Below are 22,516 nucleotides of genomic sequence, written 5' to 3'. Positions count from 1 at the left end.
TTGTTGGCGTGCAGGAGGGCGAGACCAGTGAGAATGTGCCGCGCCACGTCACGAGCCTCAGTCTCCGCCAAAGGGCCGCAGGTGGTGATCCGTTGGTAGAGGGAGCCGTGCTCCATGTACTCCATCACAATCGACACGCGCTCCACCTCCACATAGACGTCGAAGACGCGCACGAGCTGCGGCGCCGCTGGGAGCGACTTGGCCAACGTGCCCTCCTCGACCGCCATGGCGGCGCGCCGGCTGTCCATCGCTGCGGTGTGGTACACCTTCACGGCGCGCTTGGCACCGGTGCTGCGGTGCGTGCAGCGGTACACTTTCACTCGGCACCCCGCCACGAACGCGTAGCTTTCCACCTCGTAATCGGCGTCGAGGGACATGGCAAACGAGCGAAGGCACGGACGCGGACCGCTTGATGTGTATGTGTGTATGGGTGGGTGGGTGTGCACGCGCCTTCCTTCTCTTTGAGGTCTGTGGCAGTGATGTTGCTCGCCGTAGCAGGCGCACACTCGTAGTCGTCACAAAATCGTGTGAGTGTCGGCTGCGGTCTCGCTCTGTGTCTGTCTGTGCTTTGAGGGGGAGAAGAAGGCGGAAAACAGAGCGCCATAGAGCAGATGATGGCACCGGTCAGACCAGCAGCGGCGGTGTGTGAGGCGGTGAGTGAGTCGGGGGCATCGGAGCGCAGGCGTCGGTGGGCACACGTTCCAGTGAGGAGAGGCAAAGGCAGAACGAGACAGAGACATAAGAGGAAGAAAAGCGGGCATGAGATCGCACGACGGGCGGGGAGTGAGGGGGGAGAGGGGAGAAGCCGCCGTGGCGGCGGTGGCGCACGCCCCCCCCCTCACCCACCCACTCCTCCCGGCAGCCACGACCACCAGCACACACTCAGGCTCCAAAGATTTCACAATAGAAAAGGAAAACCGAATTTATTCTTTACATACGAGTACGCACTCCGACGTGTTGGTGTGTGTGTGCGTGTGTGTGTCGACCTGTGTGCATGGGGGCCGATATTCTTGCCACCGGTGCGCTCCTGCCACCACCGTAGGCACGCGCACATGGGGAGACAGAGGAGAACGAGGGCACAAGAGCGCATCGCTGTCTAGCTCTGTAGGTCATCACGCATCCGCCATCCATGTCCAGCCTTCAGAGGCCGTGTCGCCACCGCTTTCGGCGACCTCGCTGAGCCCTGACGACGGGATAGCCACATAACTCACCGAGTAGCTGCTCAAACGCGGCATGGAGCCGATGCCGCTCTGAGAGTCACCGGCGGGAGACGGCGCGGTGGTAAAGGTCGTGGCGGTAGAGGCGGTGATAGCGGCGACTCGTCTCGCCACCTCCACCTCCATGTGCGTGCGCACGCGGCTTAGTAGTTCCTCGCCCATAGACATGAACGGGGTCTGGCTGTCGAGCAAGTGCTGCAGGTGCGTCCTCAGTATCCTCATCTCCTGCCGCATCGCGTGCAAGGAATCGAGACTGCGAGCGCACACTCTGCGCACCTGCGTGCGGCGTTCGTCGAGGCGTGCTTGTGCGGATTGAATGTCCTTCATGAGGGAAGAGCTCCCAGTGCCCATCGCCAGCACCTCGCGCAGCAGCTGCACCTCCTCCGCAGGAGGCACATACGCAAAGTGCAAAGACGGTTGAGTGGCACCGAGTCGGCCAGCCATCGCGGTGCACCAACGCCGCGCCACATCCCCGCTCGCCTCGCTCGAGTTGGCCGTGGATGACGAGACAACTGGCGCCCACTCGCATAACGCGGGTAGCGGCGACGGCGACACAAAACTAGCGCAGCACGAGCGGGACACCTCACCCACACTGCCGCTGGTGTCGTCCTTGAGAGACAGCGGCACCTCTTCGCGTCCGATATCGCCATCCTTTCGGCTGCGGCGGTCTGAGTTGCCGGCAGACGATCCCGCTCGCACCGCGTGCAGCACCGCGAGAGCCTCCTCGCAGGCGTCCGTCATGGGCCAGCGCTGCGTGTTGTAGCTGTGTGCCTCCTGCCACTGCGTGTGCTCAGCCAAGACTCGTTGCACATACAGCACCGCCGCGTCGTAGGCCTGCTCCTTTCGGTCCCGTTCCGCGCGCAGCGCCCGCAGCTCCGTCTCCGCAGTTTTGCGTCTCTCCTTCATGCCCGCGTAAGCCTGGTCCATGGACGCCATGAATTGGCGGCACTGTGTGAAGTGCTCCTGATACACGGTCGCCGTGGTGCGCCAGGCGTCCATCACGGCTTCAATGGACTTGAGTGAGCGGCTGAGCTGGGTTAGGAGCGTGTGCGCAGTGTGTACGCCCAGCACCAGCACGGATCCCTCAATAACGTCACTGCATTGCCGAATATCAGCCGAGCAGGCGTAGAGCTGCTGTACCGTGACGTTCATCTTCTGCGTGGCATCTTGCACGATAGTGTTCTCGTGCACCTGCAGCCGCTGCCGTCGGTCATCGAGCACTTGAGGCAGAGCTTGCATGAGAGCGACAAACTCTCCTTTGGACAAGTCACTTGGCGTGTATGGGGCGGACGAGAAACAGGTGCGGCGGGTGGTGCGTCCTGCGATTCTTACGCTCGTGCTTGTGCGTGCGTGTGTGTGTGTGTGTGTGTGTGTGCCTCGGCACTTGCATGGTCTGCGGGGTGTAGAGAAGAGAACGGGAGAGGGTGGAAGGGCCAGCGGATTTACAAGGCAGCAGTGTAGAGAAAGAGTGGGATGTCTGGAGAAGGGCGGCGTTTGTGGCTGAGGAAGCCCGTAGGCATCACCGGTAGCCCCGAGAGAGAGAGGCGGCCTGAGGTGCAGCGGCTTCCGTCGCCTCCGCTGCAGCTGCTGTCGCACCACCCACCCCGCATCACAAGTTGTGGTGATGGCCTCATCCACTGCAGAGGAGAAAACACGTAAGAGCGCCGTGTAAATGCATCGCTGTTTACGCACCCCATACATGGTGAAGCACCTGCAGAGACCTGTAAATGGCGCGTACACAGACAGTCGTGTGAACGTGTCATCTCTCACACGTCACGATAAGCCGCCATCGACGGCGATTGTCTGCCCATTCATGTAGCGGCACAGCGCCACGGCCACGGCCATGTCTGCCACCTCCGAAGCGGTGGCAAGCCGCTTGAGCGGACAGTCATCACGCCAACGTTGCTTCTGCCCCTCGGTCAGTGTCGTGGCCATGCCTTCCCCATCGATGAGGCCCGGTGCGACCACGTTGAAGCGGATGTTGCGCGGGCCATACTCAAGCGCCCACGACTTGACCGCCCCGCTGAGGGCAGCCTTGGACGCGCTGTACAGCACCTGCCCCTCGTTGCCCACCACACCCGCCACAGAGCCTATGTGCAGCACGGCCCCATCCTGCAGTTTGAGCAATCCGCCATGCCGCAGCGCCGCACGCGTCACCTGCAGCGCACCCTTCAGGTTTGTATCCATGACAGCCGCGTAGTCGTCGTCGGTGCACATCACGTGGACCTTGCTGAGTGTAACGCCGGCGCAGTTGATGAGAAGCGACACCGCGCCAAGCTCACGCTGAACCGATTTCATGAGGGCGTCGCAGTCGTCGCCGCGACTCACGTCGGCCACAAAAGCCGCGCAGCCAGCAGGCAGCGGTGTGGCAAGCGGCTTGCGAGAGACACACGCCAGCTTCATCTGATGCTGGCTGGCCAGCCTCTCCATGATTTCGCGGCCGAGGGCGCAGGAAGCACCGGTGATGACGCCCACCTTGCCACGCACATTCCACACCATGTTGGGCGGCTTCAGAGAAACGGTATCTGTGCGTGTGTGTCTCTGTCTCGGGCGTCCCGCTGATGTCGCTGTGGCTGCAGAAAAGACGCGGTTAGGAGAAGAGTGAGCGGGTAGGGAGCGCGAGGGGAATGTAGGTGTGCGTCACGGGTACGCATACACACACACACGCACACACACACACATGCATATGTATAGATGTGTGTGTGTGTGTGTGTGTGTTACGTATGCGAGATGGTTTGGGGGAAGGCTGAGGCACAGAGCGCCGCTTCACAGCCTCCAGAGGGGGGGGGGGGTAAGACAGGTTGGGCGCTTGTCAACGAGTGGCAGGCCTCGCTAAGGCAAGCATAGCGCACAAGCATGTTAAAAAGAAGCCCAGGGCGCAGCCGGCCACGCTGACGATGGCTGTCATCAGCCACCGCCGCCCCTGCAGAGACCTCATCATTCAGCGTCGTCATCCGATGACGTACTCAGCACTTTGCCGCCTCGCCGCGGCGGCTGTGGACCTGCAGCCGTGCGAGACGGTGGGGTGGCGGACTGAGGCACTGAGACCTGTACCGCCGCAACCTGTGGAAGTGGTGCCGGCGCACCCATGGCGGACACTGTATCGAATAGAAACACCGGTGGTGGCGGTGGTAACACAGCTGCAGGTGCGCTCGCGGCAGCAGGTGGGGGAGGGGGAGGCGGTGAAGGTGACGCTGGTGGCGGTGCATAAGCCGCTGGCGCTGCTGAAGATGGCGGTGGCGGCGCTGGCGGGGGCGTTGCTGGTAGCGCCGGGGTACCAGTAGCCGGCGATGCCGGTGTCGACTTCGGGAGCAGCGATGCCGGCGTACCAGACAACGCTGATGATCCTTGGGAAGAGTGAGACGAGGCTGAAGCCGCACGAGGCGGCGAAGTTGTAGTGGCCGCGAGAGGCGGCGGCGACGGGTTGTTGGCCTTGCGCGCCGCCGCTGGCGGTGGCCTCGAGTCGTCACTGGACGAGAGGTCTGACGATGTCGGCGAGTATGCCGCGCGCTTCGCTGCCTCAGCGCAAGCACTACTAACGCTGTTGCTCCTCACGGAGGAGGATGAGGAGCCGAACAAGTTGCGCGCACCCTTCTTGGCCGGCGCAGACTTTGGCGGACGCGCCAGTGCAGCAGCACCGCGTTTGGTCAATGGCGGAGACGACTTCGCAGCCGGTGTCACGGCAGCAGACGGCGAGGCCGCCGACGACGACGCAGAAGACGAGGAGGAGCTGAACAGCGCCTGCTGCCGCTCCTTCTTTGCGGGTGCCGACTTTGCCGCAGTGGGCGGAGGAACGACGCTGCTCTGAGCTCGCGGTGCCTTTGCTGGAGGTGCAACCGCGCCTGTGGCTGTCGCATGCGGCGGCGGCACGGAAGCCTTCGCCGCGGCGCTCGGTGGAAAGAGGGGCTTAGCCGACGCAGAGAAAACTCCAGTGACAACGGCAGGAGGTGCAGCGGCAGGGAGGCAGGCGGGCTGTGGCTGTGGCGACTGACGCTGCTTCACCGCCGCTGCGTTCATCATATCCGCTCCTCGCCTACACCCAATGTCCGCATCGTACAGGAAGGCCGGTGTGCCTATAAGCCCACACAGGCGGCGGTGGGCATAAGGGCTTTCGGCCGCCAACTCTGCGACGTCACCGGGACAGAGCGGCACCCGCACACCCTCCTCTGCGAGCGACTCCTTGCACATCTCCACATAGTCGTGCATGCGACGACGCACCGCCGCTTCCTTCGTCGTGTGAGTGGAGAGCGAAGTGGTGAGGGCTCGATTAGGGCTCACCGTGCCGTCGCTGCTCCCGCCATCCGCCTCCTCGCTGCTTGACCCCGCGACTGCGCGCTGTCGCTGCTGGAGATCCTCCGTGGCGATGCGATGCTGCACGAACTGGTGCTGAGAGAGCAGCTTCAGCGCGTTGAGCGCGTTGGCCAGGGACACCTGTGCAGCGGTGACGCGCTGGCTGAGCTCCTCGACTCGTCGGTGCGTCTGTGCACTGCGAGCAACGAGACGCGTGTGCAGTTGCTGCATGGCCCGCAGCAGGTCCGCCTCCGCAGTGGTGCCCCAGTGTCCGTGGAGGCTGTGCCGCAGCTGTTGAAAGCGCTCCGGTAGCGGCATGGCCTCCTCGCTGTCGACATACATGGACGCCTCACTCGCCATTCACTCAACGTAGGTATGACGGGTACTTGCAACAGGATACAAGAGCGGGGGGGGGGGGGGGCAAGGCCGATACGTGCGATGACGATGGTCGAGTGGGTGGTAAAGGGAGGGACGGGATGATCGGGCAGCCGCCGGTGCTAAAGGCTTCTCCTGTCCCGTAAGGCGGCACACGAGAGCCCCATTGGAGACGCGCACACGTGCGAGAAAGGGAGAGAGAAGCGGCAGCATGGCGGATGCAGATGAGCAGACGCATACGTGAAGAGAGTGAGAGGGGTTTTGCGTGTGTGGAGGCAGGGGCGCGGAAAAGATAAGCGCGCGCATCTCCTGTGCTTGCGTCCAGCACACGGCGGCAGAGCCCCTGCCCCTCCGCTCCGCGTCGATGAGGTATAACGGAAAGGAAGTGGAGGGGCAGAGTGAGGGTTCGTTTGCGGGGTTCACGGGGCAGCAGCAGGGGCAGCAGTCATTACGCAGCAAAAAAAAAGGGGGCGGCGGCGCTCACTACGCGTTGAGCAAGAGAGACGCAGGAGATGTGCGGTGGGAGCGGAGGGCGCCGTTGTTCCGCTGGTGTATGTGTGTGTGTGTATGTGTGTGTCTTTCTTTGCCTTCTGCTTCTCGCATCATCAGCGTTGCGAGAGACTCAACTCGCGCAGGAGTGGAGCTGGCAGCGCCACCGCCGTGTCTTCGAAGGAGACACCGGCCTCCGCATCCGTCGTGCAGCCCAAGAGCGCCGCAGCCTGCACAGGGGTGTGGGCGTCGCCCGCCGTTGCCTCTAGCAAGCACATGGCCCAGTCCTTGCGCTGCACCCAGTGGCGCCGAGCGCGCCGGTACCGGCACACTGCACGGCGCACACGCGATGTCCATGAGCCGCCACTGTGCGCTTCCGCTGACTCCCCGGCGTGCCTCGACTGGAGGCGCTCTAGGCTGTTCCTAAGTTCACAGACTTCGCGCGCGAGATCTGCATACTTGGCTGCTCGCTCCGTCGACGAGGGCCACCCGCGCCAGCGAGTGAGGCGGCGACTCCTCTCTGAAAGCTGCACGGCGGAGATGGCCACGGCGTGAAGCAGCGCCGCATGCGTATCTGCTGGTGATTCCGCACACGTCTCTGCCCCACCGCATACCTCTGGTGCGCCCACCGCGTCTCCTCGTTCGCCGGTGGTGGCGGCTGCATCGTCCTCGAGCTCGCTGTGCTGCTCAGTCGTGGTAGCCCCGTTGGCGTCCGACAGAGGCAGCACGCGCAAGTAGTAGAAGCGCATCTTCTTCATATCCTTCACATGAAGCTTCTCTTCGGCGTGCAGCTGCTCCAAGATTTTCTGTAGGAGCGGCTTGGCCACACGGCTCCCCAGCGCATCCGCCAGCGACTGCGGTGTGGCTGGCTTGTTGTGCCGCTCGAACCAGTCCAGCACGAGTGTCGTCGCCTCTGAGACGTCCCTCACTTTCTTGATGCCTGTCTTGCACGTTTTCATGCTGATGCGGTCTTGCGCGCGATATGGACAGAGAAGGGCGAAGGGCTTACGTGTGCGCCTGCAGATAATGCAAGATGGGGGATGCGTGCACACACACACAAGCACATGTATATACATATGCATGTATGGTCTGGTATCTTCTGGCAGAGAACGGCGAGAGAGAAGAAAGAAGGATGCAGAGGTGAAGACACAAGTGTCAACGGGCGCTGCGCACACGCACACGCACACGCATCACCGTTATCATCACTACAGGCTGGGAGCGTCGCACGAGACGCAGGGGCACCGGCTGTCACGCCGAAGCGCAGTGCACGGCACATGCACCGGGCACAAAGAGAGGATGGAGATATGCTCGAGGGACTGTGTGAAGCGCACAAGCACATACGCACCGGCATACACGCGCTCGGCCACATCATCTACCCCGAACATCGAGAGGGGGGCACAGACGCACGCACACGCATATATACTGATGTACTTGCCCTCCCGGTCAAGAACGCGGCGATGGCGGCGTTGTCGTCGTTCCCGTCCTTGTCGACCTGTAGGCGTCGATTTCGCGTTGCAAGCGCGCATCCTCAGCTGCGAAAAACGGCGTCGCGCCGTCAGCGCTAAAGTGCGTCGGATTCATGACGCGGAAGTTGCGCACGAGGAGGTGGTAGTTGTTCAGCACCAGCCGCGTCCGGTCGTCTAGCGCGAAGCGTGCTGCCTTGGCGTTAGACTTGATGTGCTCCTGGTTGGCGGACTTCACGATCACGACGTTGTGGCGGTCGACGTTCCAGTTCAGCAAAAGTCGCGCCGGGCTGAAGCCGCTGAACGCGCTCAGCGACCGCAGTACGGGGTCGTCCAGGAGGGACTGGAAGCCCGGCGGGGTGTCACGGGTCGGCATGCCGAGTGGGCAGTAGGCCGCCATCAGCATGTCGTGGGAGCCGAGGCAGCCTATCAGATCGCCGTCCACGATACCGGGGTGGTGCTCGACTTGGTTGAGTACGGGCAGGTGGGCTAGTTTCGCCTCTGCGACCGCCTTCACGAGGTCGTTCACATGGGCGGTGGTGCAGTTGGCCAGCCCAATCGACTTCACCAGTCCACAGTCCACCAGCCTGTTCATGGCCGTCCACGTGTCGAGCAACGTCACCGAGGTGTCGATGGCGGGGGTGCCGTCGCGGTGGCGGGGGTAGCGGTCCTCGTCTGAGGTCCAATGCGGCGTGTGCCGCATGCACACAGGCCAGTGGATAAGGTACAGGTCGAGGTAGTCGAGCTGCAATGCTGCGAGGGTGGCGCGGCAGGCGGCCTCGACGTGGTCGGGGTGCTGGTCCGTCGGCCACAGCTTCGACGTAACGAAAAGGTCCTCGCGGCGGGTGCACCGGGTGCGCAGCGCCTGTGCGAGCGCCGCCCCGACGGCAGCCTCGTTGCCGTACGCCTTGGCGCAGTCCACGTGACGGTAGCCGCAGGAGAGTGCAAAAGCGACGGCATCAGTGGCCTTCGAGGCGGGCAGGCGATACGTGCCAAAACCGAGCTGTGGTATTGTGCGGCTGTCACGCATGGCAATGCGGTGCGTGATGGCGATCACCGGCCCAGCCAGTGGACGATACGCCAGCACGTTGGCGGACATACGAGGCCGGATTCGAGTATGTGTGTATGAGAGTGGGCGGAGGTGGTGTACGGAGAAGAGGGTGGTTGAGTGCCTCGCCACGGCTGTACTGGATCCGACGATATGCAGACACAACACACAGAGGAGGGGAAGAGGGCAGAGGACGCGGTGGAAGAAGGCACACGTGTACGGTACACAAAAGCAGCACGCGCGAATGCGTGCCTGCGTACATGCCGTCATGCGGGCGTCAGGGAGGAGGCGGAGGAACAGCGATAGTCGAAAGGGAGGGGGTGTTCGGTGGCGCCCGTTTGACGCTGCCTGGCGTCCCCATCCACGCAGCGCACTTCCGCTCTACCCCGCAGCCTTACACGCACACGCAAAAAGGCGCGTGCGCCGCCTTGGTTGTTTGAGCTGTGAGGCAGAGCGGAAGGAGAGGTGTTGGCACGCTGCGCATGCAACGCCACCAGCACGGCAACCGCATCTCCACCTATTCACCATCCCGCGGCGTATGTGTGCAGGTGTTCGCATGTGCTCGTGCTGGTTCATCTCTCTCTCTCTCTGTTTACCATGTTCTTAAAGCTTATCACAGCACACGCTAGACGGAGGCAGGCGGAGAGGGAGCACACACGATATATATAAAAAGTTAAGGAGCTTTCGCTTTCTTCTTTTCCTTTCTCGTCCACGTCTCATTCCTTTGCCGCAGACACGCATGCATGCACACATGTATACACGTGTGCATGTACCAGAAAAAGACAGAGAGAGAGAGCAACGCGTGTGTCACACAACGGACCGAGTCGCATCAGCAGCCACACGCACAAGTACACCCCACAGTGAGGGAGGTAGAGGGACGAAAGAGAGCAAAGAGCGGCAGTTGCACCGTCTGGCACTTCAATGTTCTCTGGGTCCCACCCACCACCACCACACTTCCCGCGCTCACCATGCCGCCTCACAAGTTTCTCCTCTCCGTGCCGCCTTCACGCATGTGTGTGTGTGTGTGTGTGTGTGTGTGTGTCAAGCAGGCCGGGCTGTGCTCATGCGCTCAACATCGCCCAACGCCGCTCCAACGTCACAGGAGGCAGCAGGCATGGCACACGATGCGTATGCGCTGAGGCTGATGGTGATGCGCAAGTATGTGCGGGGAAAAAAACGTGAGTCTCTAGATGCGCATATGCTCATGGACGTGTGTGTGTGTGTGTGTGTGTGTGTGTGTTGGGGGGGGGGGTATGCGTGTGTGTGCGCGCCCCCTCCACCCCCCTTTTGCCCTCTGCTTTGTTTTCCGTTTCTGATTCTTGCGTGCGCACACACGCACGCATAACACGCACGCGCGCACGCACACGAGGTCACACCCCAAGAGGGTGAGGCAGCTATTCACAACGGTTCATCAGCGACGGCCCATAACGAGAGAAAGGGAACGACGAAAAAAAACACACACAAAAACGAGAAAAAAAACAAAAATAGAGCGAAATGAGAGAGAAATAAGGCGAGTACACGCACACACACACACGTACATAGGCATGCACACGCATGCACAGGGCGTGTCCACCAGCCCCGTGTGCATGTGTGCCTGTAAGAGTGAAAAGGAGCACAGACGGTGCGTGCGCCTGTACGGCGACCGGAAGGAGGGAGAGGCACCCGAAAGAGCAGAGCAGCAGAGAAGCATAAGAGCACTTTGGAGTTGTCGCGGTGGCAGCAGCAGCGCGTGGAGGCGTCTCCTCACCTTTCCTCCTCACGCACACACACATACATATCCCGGCGCCCACCACGCGCCCGCACGCTCAACCGCCCTCACACACACGCGCACAAGAAGACGCACGCCACAGCCATCGCTTGCACAAGCCTGGACCGTGACGCATAACAGGAGGTGACGCTGGCACGTGTCCCTCTGTGTGTGTGTGTGTCGGTGTTTGTGTGAGTCACTCAAGCCCTCTCTGAGTCTCGCTCTCTCTCCATTGCTCACCTGCCGTCCCTCCTCCCATCCTCTCCATCTTTTCCAACGACTTCTTCTCCCATTCTTTCTCGGGACAGGCGCCGCCGTGTCTGGCGCCGCGACTCCTCCTGTTGCCACATCAGCGGGCCGCACGCACCCCTTGGCGCGTAGTTGCCACCATCACTGCTGCGCGCACCCGGCCGTCTGCACGCGCGGCTGGTCGCCATCGTCGTCATAGGCGTTACGGCGTGCCTCCTTCTCGAGGTCGATGTGCGACTCCTGCAACGTGTACTGCTCGGCGCCGTCCTTGAACGGGGGTTGCTGCGGGTAGCCCAGCATCTTGCGCAGCTCTGGCACACACCCCTGCCTCAGCGTCTTTGGAAAGACGACTTTGAAGCGAATGATGAGGTCGCCGCGCTCCATGCCGCCGGTGTGGGCAACCGGCATACCCTCGCGGCTCACGCTGTACATATTGGCGGGGTCGATGATGGTGCCGGCGGTGGAGGAGATGGCGAGCTCGCGGCCGTCGAGCTGGGTAATGTTCAGCGAGAAACCCGTGAGCGCCTCGGCGAGGGAGATGGTTTGCTCCAGGAAGAGATGGTCGCCCTTTCGGATAAAGGCCTGGTGCGGCTTCTGGTCCAGGATGATGATGATGTCGCCGGAGAGCTTGACGCCAGGAATCTGGTCGCCCTCCCCGCTGAAGGTGACGCTGTCGCCGCGGTGCATGCCCTTCTCCACCATCACCTCGAACACCTTCTTGTCCTTGATGATCTGCTGGCCACGGCAGCTGACGCACTTGTCCTCCTCTCGCAGGTTCGTGCCCTTGCCCTTGCACACCGGGCACGCAGTTTGTATCTGCTGAATAAACCCGGGCTGCAGCTGGCGAGTCATCATCCGCACACCTCGGCCGCCGCAGTCCTTGCATGTGGCACTCACGCCAGCGACCTTGGAGCCGGTGCCGCTGCACTGCGTGCACAGGCGGTCGCGGGTGATGGCGAGCTTGATGGTCTTGCCGCAGTAGAAAGCCTCCAGTGGAACCGGCAGCTCGTGCACAATGTCCTTCGGCTTCGGCTCGCCGCGCGGGCGGCTGCCACCCCCGAAGAAGCTCGCGAAGATGTCGCTTGGGTCGACGCCGCCGCCCTGCATCTCCACCGCGTCCTTGCCGAACTGGTCATAGCGCTTGCGCTTTTCGGGGTCCGACAGGCACTCGTATGCGACAGACACCTCCTTAAACTTCTCCTGCGCACCGGGTTCCGTGTTCTTGTCTGGATGGTACTTGAGTGCCAACTTCCGATAGGCACGCTTAATCTCATCCTCGCTCGCATCGGGGCTCACGCCGAGGGCGTTGTAATAGCCGGTCTCCTTCACCATTGTGTAGGGGAGGTGGATGAGGCAAGGATGAATAAGTTTCTCTATTCGGGAACGAGAAGAGGGGGAGGGAAGAGTGCAGCGCTAACCTGTTGGATAGCAAGCACGCAGGAATATGCAAACAGCAGCCGCAGCAGCAGCGAGAAGAACAACGATGATGACACACACAAACACCGACGTAGACAGCCGCAAGAAGAGAGAGTTTAGTGAGGCAAGTTTGTCTCGTGGAATGAGGGAGGATGTCTGCAGACGCAAACTCCTCGCACGCAGAGGCACACGGACGCAACTGAAATTTTAGCTTTCGTATGTGTTACGGCAGTCAATGGCGGAGGGGGAGGTGGGAGAGATGATGCGGTGGCGCGTTCCTCTATGACTTCTGCGTGCGCATGTGCGCGTGTGCGTAAGGGAAAAAGAACGAGAGAAACAAAGGAAGGATGTGAGAGAGAGAGAGATGTAGGCGACAGCGAAAGAGCATCGGTGAAGCGTGCTCTTCCGACACACGCATAGGCATCCCACGCATGGGGGGCCATTAACGGCATTGCGCGCTGTGCTACCAGCCGTTGCGACGCCTCGGAGCGTCGCCTGAGGGTGAAAATAATGAAAACGAATAGAGGAGTGAACGGCGATGACGAATGCGAGCGGGAGTGTGACCCCAAACGAAACGCACGCGCACACGCACAGGCAGCCGCCGACAAACACGCAGACGTATCCACGACGTGGACGTCACCGAAGAGAAACAAAAGAGGAAGAGAAAACGAATACCACGAGGTGAAAAGCGGAGCTCAGATGCGCGCGCACACACACGCGTGCGTACATGCATACTGCCACCAGCTGCCGATGCGTGCATGTGCGCGTGCATGTATGTATATATGCGTGTGTGTTGTCCCCTCCCCAAGTAACATGAAATAGCTCAGCTCGTTTGATGGTGTTGATGAGAGCCCACACACACACACACATTCGCCCCTCCCCTTGCTGCTGCTGCCTACAAGGGCTTCAGTTTGCGTTCGATCTGTTGGATATCCTTGGCTGGAGTGCCAGGGGCTGAGCGTAGGAGGTCCAGCACATCTTGCACGACTGCTTTCTCTTGTGCATCGAAAAAGAGAGCCACGTCCTCTACGCGACTCACCTGGCACAGCCCTTTGGCGTACTGCAGGGCAGTCGTGGCGTTGAAGGTCTTGATGGCTTGCAGGATGCCGAGAAGCATCTCGGGCGACATATTGCTGCCAAAGAGCTTCGCCATGGTGGTGGGGTCGAGCAGCCGCACGTAATGGTCGCGCAGTTCCGGCTGCTGGACCAGCTCGCGAAAGCGCCGCTCGAATTCACTAAAGGACTTGGGTGTGGTGAGGCTCTCCTTGGCGATGGGGGGGCGTGCGCGTGGGCGTGTGGCGGCGGATGTGGATGAGGGCGACGAGGAGGCTGGAGGAGATGACGTCGGCAGCGGTGGCGTCTGCTCCACCGCGGGGGCAGATGTGGCAGGCGAGGGTGCCGTCTTCTTTTCCTCTGTGGGGGAGTGCTCCTCCTCCTCAATAATCTCCACGCGCTCATGGCGACGCTGCCGCTTGGCCTGCGCAGCGGCCTCGCGCTGTGACTCCTGTCGCATCTGCTCCTCGTTCGCCTTTCGCGCCGCCGCCAGCCTGCGCATGTCCTCCTCGATGCAGGCCTGATGCAGGTCCTCCTCCGTTGGCAACTGGGAGGCCGACATCGCTGGTGCCTCGGCCGCCGCTTCATCGCCTTCGCTGTCGACCTCCTCGATAGCGATTCGCTTCTTCTTAGTAGTAGCAGCGGTGGTGGTGGCCTGCGACGCCGCGGCTCGCTTCGCCTGCAGCGCCTTCGTCACGCTTTCCATCTCCTGCTGAGCGCTGACGTCCTTGGGAGCGAGGGCGAGCACTGCCTCAAGATCTGCGCGAGCCTCGCGCAGCTTGCCGAGCTGCTTGCGCGCCACGGCGCGTCGGTAGTACGCCTTGGCATACCCGGTGTTCATGTGCACGCACGTCGTCGCATCCTTCTCTGCAGCCGTCCACTGGCCCAGCTTGAGGTAGCACATGGCCCGGTTCGCGTACAGGACGTGTGTCGTAGCGCTGGCTGGGTCGAGGTCGATGCCGACGGTGTAGGCCGCCACCGCCTCCTGCAAATGGCCGCTCTGGAAAAGTGCGTTGCCCTTGTCTTTGGCTCGCTGAATCGGGTCTGCCATAGCTTCAGCAGCGGCATCGCCACTGGCGCCAGCTGCCCGCGCCTGTTGCTGCTGCTGCCGTATCGCCTCCTTCAGCGACGGCACCGTTCCTCGAATGGGTGGCTCGGCTGCGGCTGCGCTGGTTGGCAAAGGCACCTTGCGCTGTGCCTTGGCCATCTCCCGCGCCTGCATGGCGTCTTCCCACTGCTCCAGCTCCTTGAGCTCATCCCGAAGATCGTCGGACTGCTGCCGGATGGCCTCCGCCACGCTTCGATCCATCTTCAACAACTCAGTGGGGGTGTGTGGAGAAAGGGCGCGAGTGATCAAGCTGAATTTCTATGGTTTGTGTGTAGTAGGTGATGATGCTGTACGGAGGACGGCTGATGAGTGCTCTGAGCATGCTGTCGAGGGCAGGGCAGCGGAAAGGGAGGAAGCCGAAAGGAAGGAGTGGCCGGGCGGGGATGTCTATCGCTGCTCCCATTCGCACCGCAGGAAGAGAATGGAGACGCGGAGAGGCTCCCGTGTGTGCAGGCGCACACACACACACACACACACACACACACACACACATAAGCACGGGTAAGGAGAGAGAAAGAGACGGAGAGGCACACGATGAAGGCAGTTATATGTGCTATGCGTTTTCGTAGTTTCAACCCGCTTTACTGTGGGTATGAGTGGAGAACGAGAAAGCAAGGAGACTTCAAATTCGCCGGCTTCCAGCTGCAAAACCTTGCGCACCCCGACCACTAGACACCTCTGTCATGTGCAGAGGGCTACACACACACACACACGTGCACAGTGTCACCCATGCACACACACGATCAGGCAGACACGCCAGCAAGAACGCTTCCTTTTTTATCCTTCTGTGTCTACGTGGTATCGTCAGCCGCCATGGTCACTGCAGCCAACCCTGAAGGAAGTACAGCACCACGAAGGCAGGCACGTAGACCGTCACAGGGAAGCGCACGTAGTCGTCGCGACTGGGGGATGAATGCGCGGGATTATCCCCATCGCGGACAAGCCACCAGCATGCGACGAAGATCAACGCGTGCACAAAGCCGAGTGTCGTCAGCCAGTCCGCGCCCAATACTGTCAGCGTGAGGGCGGCCATCCAGACGCTATAGGAGATGAGGGCGACACGTCCGCTGTTCAGCAGCTGCCATATGTTCGCCACTGTGTCCGCTACCATGAAGGTGGAGGCGAATGTGATCAGCGCGAGTGTAATAGTATACAGCATCGTGTGGACGGCTAAGAGAGAGAGGTACTTGAAAGAATAAGATATCATGCACCCAACATGCGGCAGTGAGGAGGGAGGAAGAGAGTGGACAGGGAGGGGCAACAATCACATGGCTGCTCATCAGTCCCCTCTGTCTCGAAGAATAACAGCAGAACCACCACGGGAGAGGAATTCAAGAAACGCAAGGGAAGGGGAGGGGCACCATCCCGCTCACAATAGGGAGGGAGGGAGAGTCAATCTCACTTTTGCCTTTTTTATTCGCGACTGGATTTAGAACAGGAAAAAAAGGGGACGAACTGTGAAGGCCGGCACACAGACACACCTGCAGCTCCTTCACCGCAGCTCCTTTAGCGCCTTCGCTTCATCAGCGGCGGTCCAGCGTTGATCGCGGTCAAAGGCGTCCTTCACAACGTTCATGACGCCCACGAACGCCTTGCGTCGCTTGATGTTGTCTTCGTCCCTCGCATCCTGCTCGGCGCGGACGTAGGAGGCGTACAAGCGCATGTAGTGCAGCGTCTCCCCCTGCATTCGGGTCTGCCACGCAACGGCCACGGTGAAGACGACGACCCACACTAGGAAAGAGACTTTGCGGCATTTGCGCTTGTACTCGATGTCCACCTCCCTCAGCAGATATGGGGCAAGCTGGGGGTCGCGGCGGGCGTAGAGGTCGAGGTGCTTCATGTACGGGGACCCCTTCGTACGGTGCTCCAGCAGATTCCAGCGACGACTGTACTGCATCGCTGCCCCGCAGCCCGGCACCACCGCCGCCGGGCACACCGGCTGCAAGCGCTTCATGGTGCAGGGCGAGCGGAAGGAGAGGCTAGCACGGAAGCGCCCGCACTTGTACGGCCACACACACTCATGCGCAGTGAGCGGAACGACAGAAACGAAAAGAAAAGGGAGAGAAGAGTCGTGGGAAGGCGATGCGGGAAGTGGAGGGGAGAACGTACACGGGCGCGCGCGCACACACACACTAATGCAGCTGCACCAGCACGCCGCCCTGTTTTTGTTTCGTCTTCTTTTGTCTTGCCACGCCGCGCACGGCCTGAGGCTTCCGTTTGTTTGTGCGCATGTCGCTGCCTATGTTTTGTTTTCGGCGTGCTGCCGAAATCTTAAGAGGCGCTCTGCACACGGAGGGGAAGGATGCGGGAGGCGCGCATTAATGGAATCGGCATACCTTATCGAAAAAAAGAAACCACAAACGGTCATCGAATAACTACAATGGTTCCGTCGCCACTCCCTCCCGTCACTTCGCGCAGAAGTCACTCACGCGCGCGCTTCGTCCCGGCGACGGAGGAAGTGGTGGTGCTGTGTAGCTTCTTCAGCTTCTCGAGGATCGCCTGCTGCGTCGTGGTCGCCTTCGACTGCGTGGCGTTTGCGAAGCGTACCTTCGCCGCCGCCAGGCGCTTCGTCTGCGAGGTACCAAGACGCTTCTCTAGGGTCTGCGCGTAGCTGGACTTCGCTGCGAGCACTGCCAGGAGATGGTGCTGGGCCGCCTTGCGCGCGCCCACCCGCTCTGTCACGTCCGCCTCTTGCATGATGACGGCAGCGACCAACCTGTTGCCGGCCCTCTCGTCGTCGCAGCGCTCCAGCAGGCGGGCGACAATGTGCGCGTAAGAGTCACGGGTGCACAGTTCGCGCACCGTCGACCACTGTGCCATCGCGTCGGCCATCTTGTTCACCAGCGGCACGGGTCCGTGCGCCGCGAGGAGGGCGAGAATGGCCTCGCGTGGGTGCGCCTTGGCGTCTGCCTTCATGCTAGCCGCCAGAGCTTTCCAAACAAAGTCACCGGCTGCCTTGTCCTTTGGCCTCTCAAATAGTATGCGGCAAAACTCCTCCGCGGCTGCGGCGGTGGCGGCGTGCTGACACGACTTGCCCAACGCCTTCTGCGCTTCACTCGAGGACAGGAGCCCTGTAGCGAATGCGTCATCCACCAGCGCGAGGCGAGCAGCGGCGGGCAGTGTAAAGGAAGAGGTCATCAGCGACTGCTTCTTGACAGCCTTCAGCCGGCCCAAAAGTGCGTTGTAGGACTCGCCGGTGCAGTCCTCCCGGTACACCATCCGCTCAAGCAGGTGCGACAGGCATTTGGTCAGCTCCTTCTTTGGAGCAGCCATGAACGACCATACGCCCTCGTCCGCTGCACTGAGTTTGCTGGCAATTTGCTCAACGGTCGCCGTGGTGCCATAGCGCACCAGCGCTGTCAAGATCGAGACGCCGTGAAGGTTCTCTAGCATCGCTGGCACAAAGTTGCTCACCGCGGCGCAAAGATGCTTCTGCGGCGCTCGTACCGTGGCGGTCGACAGGACATGGGTAATGTTCTTCGCAGAGACAGCAGAGCAGAGGCAGTCAGTGCCTGCCGCCTCGATCGTCTCAGTCCACTTGTGCGCGTCGATCGAGAGCGTCGCTGCGGAAGGCATGATAATTAGCGCGTAGAAAGTGCTTGGAAGAGTCAGACAAGGGCAACAATGTGCTGTGAAGTGAAGAATCGTTCGAAAGAGTTGCGAAGAGAGAGAAGAGGAGGGGAAAGTGGAAGTGGAAGCGAAAGCGGAGAGAAAGAGAAGCGCAGGAATGCGACATCAAGATCCACTTTTGCCGGCCTCGGTAGATTTAGCCGAAAAATCCTTTTCATTTGTCTTTGTTTCTAATCGAGCCCTAGGCAATAGAGAAAAGCAGAAGGGACCATGACGAGATATCGGAAAGAGAGAAAGGGAGAGCGAACTCCAAGTGAGCAGCAAGGAAGTAGAGAGAGAAGCAAAGGCAAAAAAAAAGCACCGCGCCATGTACGTGTCGCATAGGGAAAAGCCGCTCACAAAAAAAAATGCATCTAGCTAGCATTTCTTAAAGTCAATGCCGCAGACGCTAAACGTGATGATGAGGGCAAGAATGGCAAGAAAGATAACGACACCGATGATGATATTAATTTTGTGCATCAAAACGGCATGCTTGAGAGAGCGTGCGTTAGAGTGGAAGCATTGCGCCTCGTCGCGCAGGAGTTCGGCGCGGTCGCACAAAGTGTCGATGCGGTCGCCACGTTCGATAATACTATCCAGGTTCTGGAGCATCACCTCGCGCGTTGCGTTCAGCTGCTCCTTGATTCGGCAAACCTTATCCTCTTGAGGGCTCTCGTTAAACGTTTTGCGGGAGGAGGCTAGAGTAGAAGAAAAGCCGTGGCAGTTTTCGGGAGTCAGGTCAGCGTGGTGTGGATAGCGGTCAGCTCTGCCGGCGAAGGATGCCTTGAATGCATCCTTGATGTGGAGGAGAAAACCAAAGACGATGCGGTTCTCGTAGTGACCCGAGGTGGTGCAGGCGTAAACAATGTCGTTCTCGATGAAGAAGTGAAACACGTCCTGCTCGAGCTGATAGCTCACCTTCGCGTCGTGGCGAGGAAGCAGGCCCAGCATCTTTTGCAGCGCCGGCGCTAAAGACGGCGAGACGCTCTCCTCCGCGATGATGACCCGCTCAAAGGCCACCAGGGAGCTACTTATAGGCATCGCTAAAGCCCCAAAACAAATGTGTGGAGTGTGAGAAAGAGGAGCAGATGCAAAAAAAAAAACTGCAGAGCAACAGATAGAGTTGGGTTGAGGAAGATGCTAATGAGTAGCAAACTTGCATCGGGGCGATTCTCGACGCCGCTACTTGCTGAACGAAGCGGTGCAAATTGGTGACTGCCCATCAGGTGACTTTCGAAACGGTCAAACGGCGACGGTTACTCTTTTTTGTCCTTCTATGTGTATTTTTGCTTTCGAAGCTGATCAGCAAATCTTACAAAGAGCCTTTGGTAGAGGGAAAACGAGGGAGACACGCAAGCAAAACAGAGGGGGAAAGCACGCGTCAGAGAACGGCGGCCCGTAGCAAAGCCATAGGAAGAATTGGAAAACAAAAAAATGCAAAAGACAAAGCAGCGCGCGCGCAAGCTTATTTTTCGCTTCTTTTGTCGCCTATATGCTTCACATGTGTCATGTCAGATGATAGCAACAAAAGTGAAAACGTAACGCAGAAAATAATAATAATGTGATATGGGTGCGTCTATAAGCATCACAGATGAGGCGGCGTGAAACGAAAGAAAAAAGCGAAAGCAAGGAAATTCGACGCTGCCAGCCTAGTCCAAGAAACGGTTTTGCCCTACTTACGTGGTAGTTCCCATCATTCGTTGACAGCACCTGATAGATGTACATATACTAGAACCAAAAAAAAAACATTTGGCCTCGTCTCGCTTCAGAGTCCTCACTTTCCATTGTTTTATATATTTCCTACCGTTTCTACGTCGCTGTCAGGTTGAAATTACTCGAAGAACAACTACTGCATAACTGACTGGTTCAGCGCCCAAATATCACCTCGCGTGATGTGGGCGGTACCATTGGCTGCAAAGAGAGAAAGCGTCCGATCCTTGCGCGCCGGATAAATGCGGGTACTCAGCACGGCCTCGCCTTCGTTCACAAAGACTTCTACGCTAGACATGTCAAAGTACGCGTGCACTAGCAGAAGAGCCTGCGCCGGCAGCGCGTAGCTGCGGTATCCGCTAATGCCGTAGTTGGGGTAGTGGCGGTTTACCACGAGACGCTTGCTTTGCTCATCGACGTAGATCTCTAGGCCTCTACCGAGCCACAGGCCGTACTTTTCCGCCGTGCTTTTTTCCATGTCAAACAGCACGCGTACCTCGTAAGACGTGCAGTCGAATAGTAACCGAACCTGCGAATTGTCGCGCACAGTCTGCCGCGGTAGGTATTGGTGGTTGCCACGTATACTCTCCAGCTCCTTGATGGGGGGTGTACGAATTCTGCCAGTAGCTTCGTCGACAAGGAGGACGCGAGGCAGAGAGAGCATGCCGGTCCAATGGTGCTGCTTTGTGGGCATGTTCGTGTCCCACATGTCCAGCCAGCCAATGAACACACGCCGGCCGTCGCGCGTTAGGAAGGTCTGAGCGCAGTAAAAGTCGTGGCCGAGGTCCAGCTTCTTGAACGCGGAGGTGACGCTAAAGGTCGCGTTCGGTCTCCACAGACCCATCAGAAGCCCTGTTTGGTACCGGTTGCGGAACATGTAATCTTCAGGTTGCATACCTTGCGGCGAGAACATGAGCATCTGGTGACGCTGCAGAGGGAAAAAGCAAGGGTGCTCCCACATGTACACATTACGGTCCTCCGACTTGGATAGAATCATGAATGTGCTGTCATCCCAATCCTCCAGGTCATCGGTGCTGTACAGGAGAAGTTGGCCCTGGTCCTTGGAGTCGCGACCGCCGCACACCATCCACCACCGCCCATCCTGAAACCACACGTACGGGTCCCGGAAATGGGAGAAGCCGGCTGGCGGCTTTACTACGATGCCTCGCTTCTCAAAGTTAAACCCGTTTTCGCTGATAGCCAGGCACTGAACCTGATATATTTGGCTATCATCAGCAATATCAGTGAGCCAATGGTGGCCAGTGTAAAATACATAGAGTCGATCATCGTACGCGACCGAGCTGCCACAGAAGCAGCCATCGCGGTCCCAGTCCTCTCCGGGTGCGAGCGCGATGGGGTGGTGCCGCCAGTGAATCATATTCTCGCTCGTGGAATGACCCCAGTGCATCGGGCCCGACTCTTCGGCAAATGGTTGATGCTGATAAAAGACGTGATAGAGACCCTTAAAGTAGATCATGCCACATGGCGCACTCATGGAGCGGGCATAAGGGGCAATGTGATAGTGCGGGTAAAACTCCTTGTCGACACTTTTGCGGATCGCCAGCACGGCGTTGTTCGCCTCTTCAATCCGCTGTTCGTGTGACATTGAAGGAACTGCTACGCGCGGCAGGGGTTCGGTTTCTTAAAGAGAGAGGAGGAAAGAAGAAAAGAAGGACAAACAGCGCCGAAAAGTTGCGCTCAAATGATCCAAGAGAGGGAATGACAGACACACTTGTTTTTCTTTTCGCACGGACGCCGTTGCTCGATGAAGGTGCAAAGGTGGATTCTATTGCCTTCCCCCGTGGCGCCACGCGCGCCAAATGGCCCAGCATCACACTCGAGATCCTCCCAAAGAGCGTCGACAAGAACGGTCACGCAAGGCGAGCCGCTACTTCACCACATAAAACTCTGACGGCACCGCCACCCCCCCCCCATGACGTACGAACGGTGCCATCCGTGCGGGGATCTGCTCCCCCAAGCCGCAACTCACACACACGACATTCCGAAAGCGAGCCAGACGGTTCACGAAAAAGGGCCGAAACTTCCGCCAGCCCGCTTCCCCCTTCGCAAACCACCCCCCTGGCCACCCGGGGAGGGGCCTTTTTGCCTCCGCCTCCAAGGGCGGCGGCCGCCAGGGGTTATCCGCGGAACCCCCCCCCCAACCGCCGCGAGCCCCGCCCGACACCACCGCCCCAAAAAAGCCCCCTCCAACCCGAACGCACAACCAAAAAAGCCCGCAGCCACCGCCATAAGCCACCCAACGCCGAGCACGCAAAGGGCGCCCCAACGCGCGGACCCAACCAACCGCCACAACAATCTTTACAGCAACCCACCTGCCCCACAAGGCCATGAAACACAGCAACGGGCAAAGACCCACGAAACGCAACACACACCCAGCTGCCCACCAAGCAGCCCCACGACCACCCACCCCCGCTTCACCCACGCCCCGTAAACCAAGATGAAATCGTTGGACTGGCGTACGCTGTCTTTGAGGGTCGCAGTGAAAAAAGGGCAAGGACCCGACAACGAGCCGCGCGGTTGGGCGCAGCTGGTTGCCGGGTCGGGTGGCGGAGGTAAGCCGCCGTATTGCTTGACTGTAACTTACAGTCAAAGGGCATGCCTATTGGCGTGTTCCCGTAGGGAGAGACTTTGGCGGTGGAAATCGTGCCCCCCCCCCTATTCCCACCTCCACCCCCCTGTTCCGCCCTCTCTGCAGGGCAATGACACACACGGCAACCGAGA

The 22,516-nt window shown here is 59.9% G+C and overlaps 13 protein-coding genes across 13 annotated transcripts; all 13 read right to left on the bottom strand.

The window, feature by feature from the left end:
• Nucleotides 1–2: 2 nt before the first annotated feature.
• Nucleotides 3–377, bottom strand: LINJ_27_2410 (putative protein kinase; the record flags this gene model as incomplete). The annotated part of the gene is made up of 1 exon (XM_001466443.2): nt 3–377. A coding segment is annotated over one exon (375 nt), but the record flags the coding sequence as incomplete, so codon positions are not given.
• A 735-nt stretch (nt 378–1,112) lies between these two features.
• On the bottom strand, nt 1,113–2,456 carry LINJ_27_2400 (conserved hypothetical protein; the record flags this gene model as incomplete). Its single annotated transcript, XM_001466442.1, has 1 exon — nt 1,113–2,456. One exon carries the CDS (start codon nt 2,454–2,456, stop codon nt 1,113–1,115), a length of 1,344 nt encoding a protein of 447 aa, XP_001466479.1.
• Nucleotides 2,457–2,990: 534 nt separating this feature from the next.
• LINJ_27_2390 (putative 3-oxoacyl-ACP reductase) lies at nt 2,991–3,716 on the bottom strand (the record flags this gene model as incomplete). Its single annotated transcript, XM_001466441.1, has 1 exon — nt 2,991–3,716. The coding sequence occupies one exon, from the start codon at nt 3,714–3,716 to the stop codon at nt 2,991–2,993; it is 726 nt and encodes a 241-aa protein (XP_001466478.1).
• A 438-nt stretch (nt 3,717–4,154) lies between these two features.
• Nucleotides 4,155–5,867, bottom strand: LINJ_27_2380 (conserved hypothetical protein; the record flags this gene model as incomplete). Its single annotated transcript, XM_001466440.1, has 1 exon — nt 4,155–5,867. The coding sequence occupies one exon, from the start codon at nt 5,865–5,867 to the stop codon at nt 4,155–4,157; it is 1,713 nt and encodes a 570-aa protein (XP_001466477.1).
• Nucleotides 5,868–6,487: 620 nt separating this feature from the next.
• On the bottom strand, nt 6,488–7,330 carry LINJ_27_2370 (conserved hypothetical protein; the record flags this gene model as incomplete). The annotated part of the gene is made up of 1 exon (XM_001466439.1): nt 6,488–7,330. One exon carries the CDS (start codon nt 7,328–7,330, stop codon nt 6,488–6,490), a length of 843 nt encoding a protein of 280 aa, XP_001466476.1.
• A 484-nt stretch (nt 7,331–7,814) lies between these two features.
• LINJ_27_2360 (aldo-keto reductase-like protein) lies at nt 7,815–8,933 on the bottom strand (the record flags this gene model as incomplete). Its single annotated transcript, XM_001466438.1, has 1 exon — nt 7,815–8,933. One exon carries the CDS (start codon nt 8,931–8,933, stop codon nt 7,815–7,817), a length of 1,119 nt encoding a protein of 372 aa, XP_001466475.1.
• A 2,086-nt stretch (nt 8,934–11,019) lies between these two features.
• LINJ_27_2350 (putative heat shock protein DNAJ) lies at nt 11,020–12,210 on the bottom strand (the record flags this gene model as incomplete). The annotated part of the gene is made up of 1 exon (XM_001466437.1): nt 11,020–12,210. The coding sequence occupies one exon, from the start codon at nt 12,208–12,210 to the stop codon at nt 11,020–11,022; it is 1,191 nt and encodes a 396-aa protein (XP_001466474.1).
• A 979-nt stretch (nt 12,211–13,189) lies between these two features.
• LINJ_27_2340 (putative TPR-repeat protein) lies at nt 13,190–14,656 on the bottom strand (the record flags this gene model as incomplete). Its single annotated transcript, XM_001466436.1, has 1 exon — nt 13,190–14,656. One exon carries the CDS (start codon nt 14,654–14,656, stop codon nt 13,190–13,192), a length of 1,467 nt encoding a protein of 488 aa, XP_001466473.1.
• A 616-nt stretch (nt 14,657–15,272) lies between these two features.
• On the bottom strand, nt 15,273–15,662 carry LINJ_27_2330 (hypothetical protein, unknown function; the record flags this gene model as incomplete). The annotated part of the gene is made up of 1 exon (XM_003392616.1): nt 15,273–15,662. One exon carries the CDS (start codon nt 15,660–15,662, stop codon nt 15,273–15,275), a length of 390 nt encoding a protein of 129 aa, XP_003392664.1.
• A 285-nt stretch (nt 15,663–15,947) lies between these two features.
• Nucleotides 15,948–16,409, bottom strand: LINJ_27_2320 (conserved hypothetical protein; the record flags this gene model as incomplete). Its single annotated transcript, XM_001466435.1, has 1 exon — nt 15,948–16,409. The coding sequence occupies one exon, from the start codon at nt 16,407–16,409 to the stop codon at nt 15,948–15,950; it is 462 nt and encodes a 153-aa protein (XP_001466472.1).
• A 467-nt stretch (nt 16,410–16,876) lies between these two features.
• Nucleotides 16,877–18,031, bottom strand: LINJ_27_2310 (conserved hypothetical protein; the record flags this gene model as incomplete). Its single annotated transcript, XM_001466434.1, has 1 exon — nt 16,877–18,031. The coding sequence occupies one exon, from the start codon at nt 18,029–18,031 to the stop codon at nt 16,877–16,879; it is 1,155 nt and encodes a 384-aa protein (XP_001466471.1).
• A 411-nt stretch (nt 18,032–18,442) lies between these two features.
• On the bottom strand, nt 18,443–19,105 carry LINJ_27_2300 (putative vesicle-associated membrane protein (vamp); the record flags this gene model as incomplete). Its single annotated transcript, XM_001466433.1, has 1 exon — nt 18,443–19,105. The coding sequence occupies one exon, from the start codon at nt 19,103–19,105 to the stop codon at nt 18,443–18,445; it is 663 nt and encodes a 220-aa protein (XP_001466470.1).
• An 805-nt stretch (nt 19,106–19,910) lies between these two features.
• On the bottom strand, nt 19,911–21,380 carry LINJ_27_2290 (sucrose hydrolase-like protein; the record flags this gene model as incomplete). The annotated part of the gene is made up of 1 exon (XM_001466432.1): nt 19,911–21,380. One exon carries the CDS (start codon nt 21,378–21,380, stop codon nt 19,911–19,913), a length of 1,470 nt encoding a protein of 489 aa, XP_001466469.1.
• Between the last annotated feature and the right edge of the window lie 1,136 nt (nt 21,381–22,516).

Source organism: Leishmania infantum, chromosome 27, assembly GCF_000002875.2.
Source record: "Leishmania infantum JPCM5 genome chromosome 27".
Taxonomy (NCBI): Eukaryota; Euglenozoa; class Kinetoplastea; order Trypanosomatida; family Trypanosomatidae; genus Leishmania; species Leishmania infantum.
The sequence above is the reverse complement of the archived record's forward strand: the minus strand, read 5'-3'. Positions and strand labels throughout refer to the sequence as shown.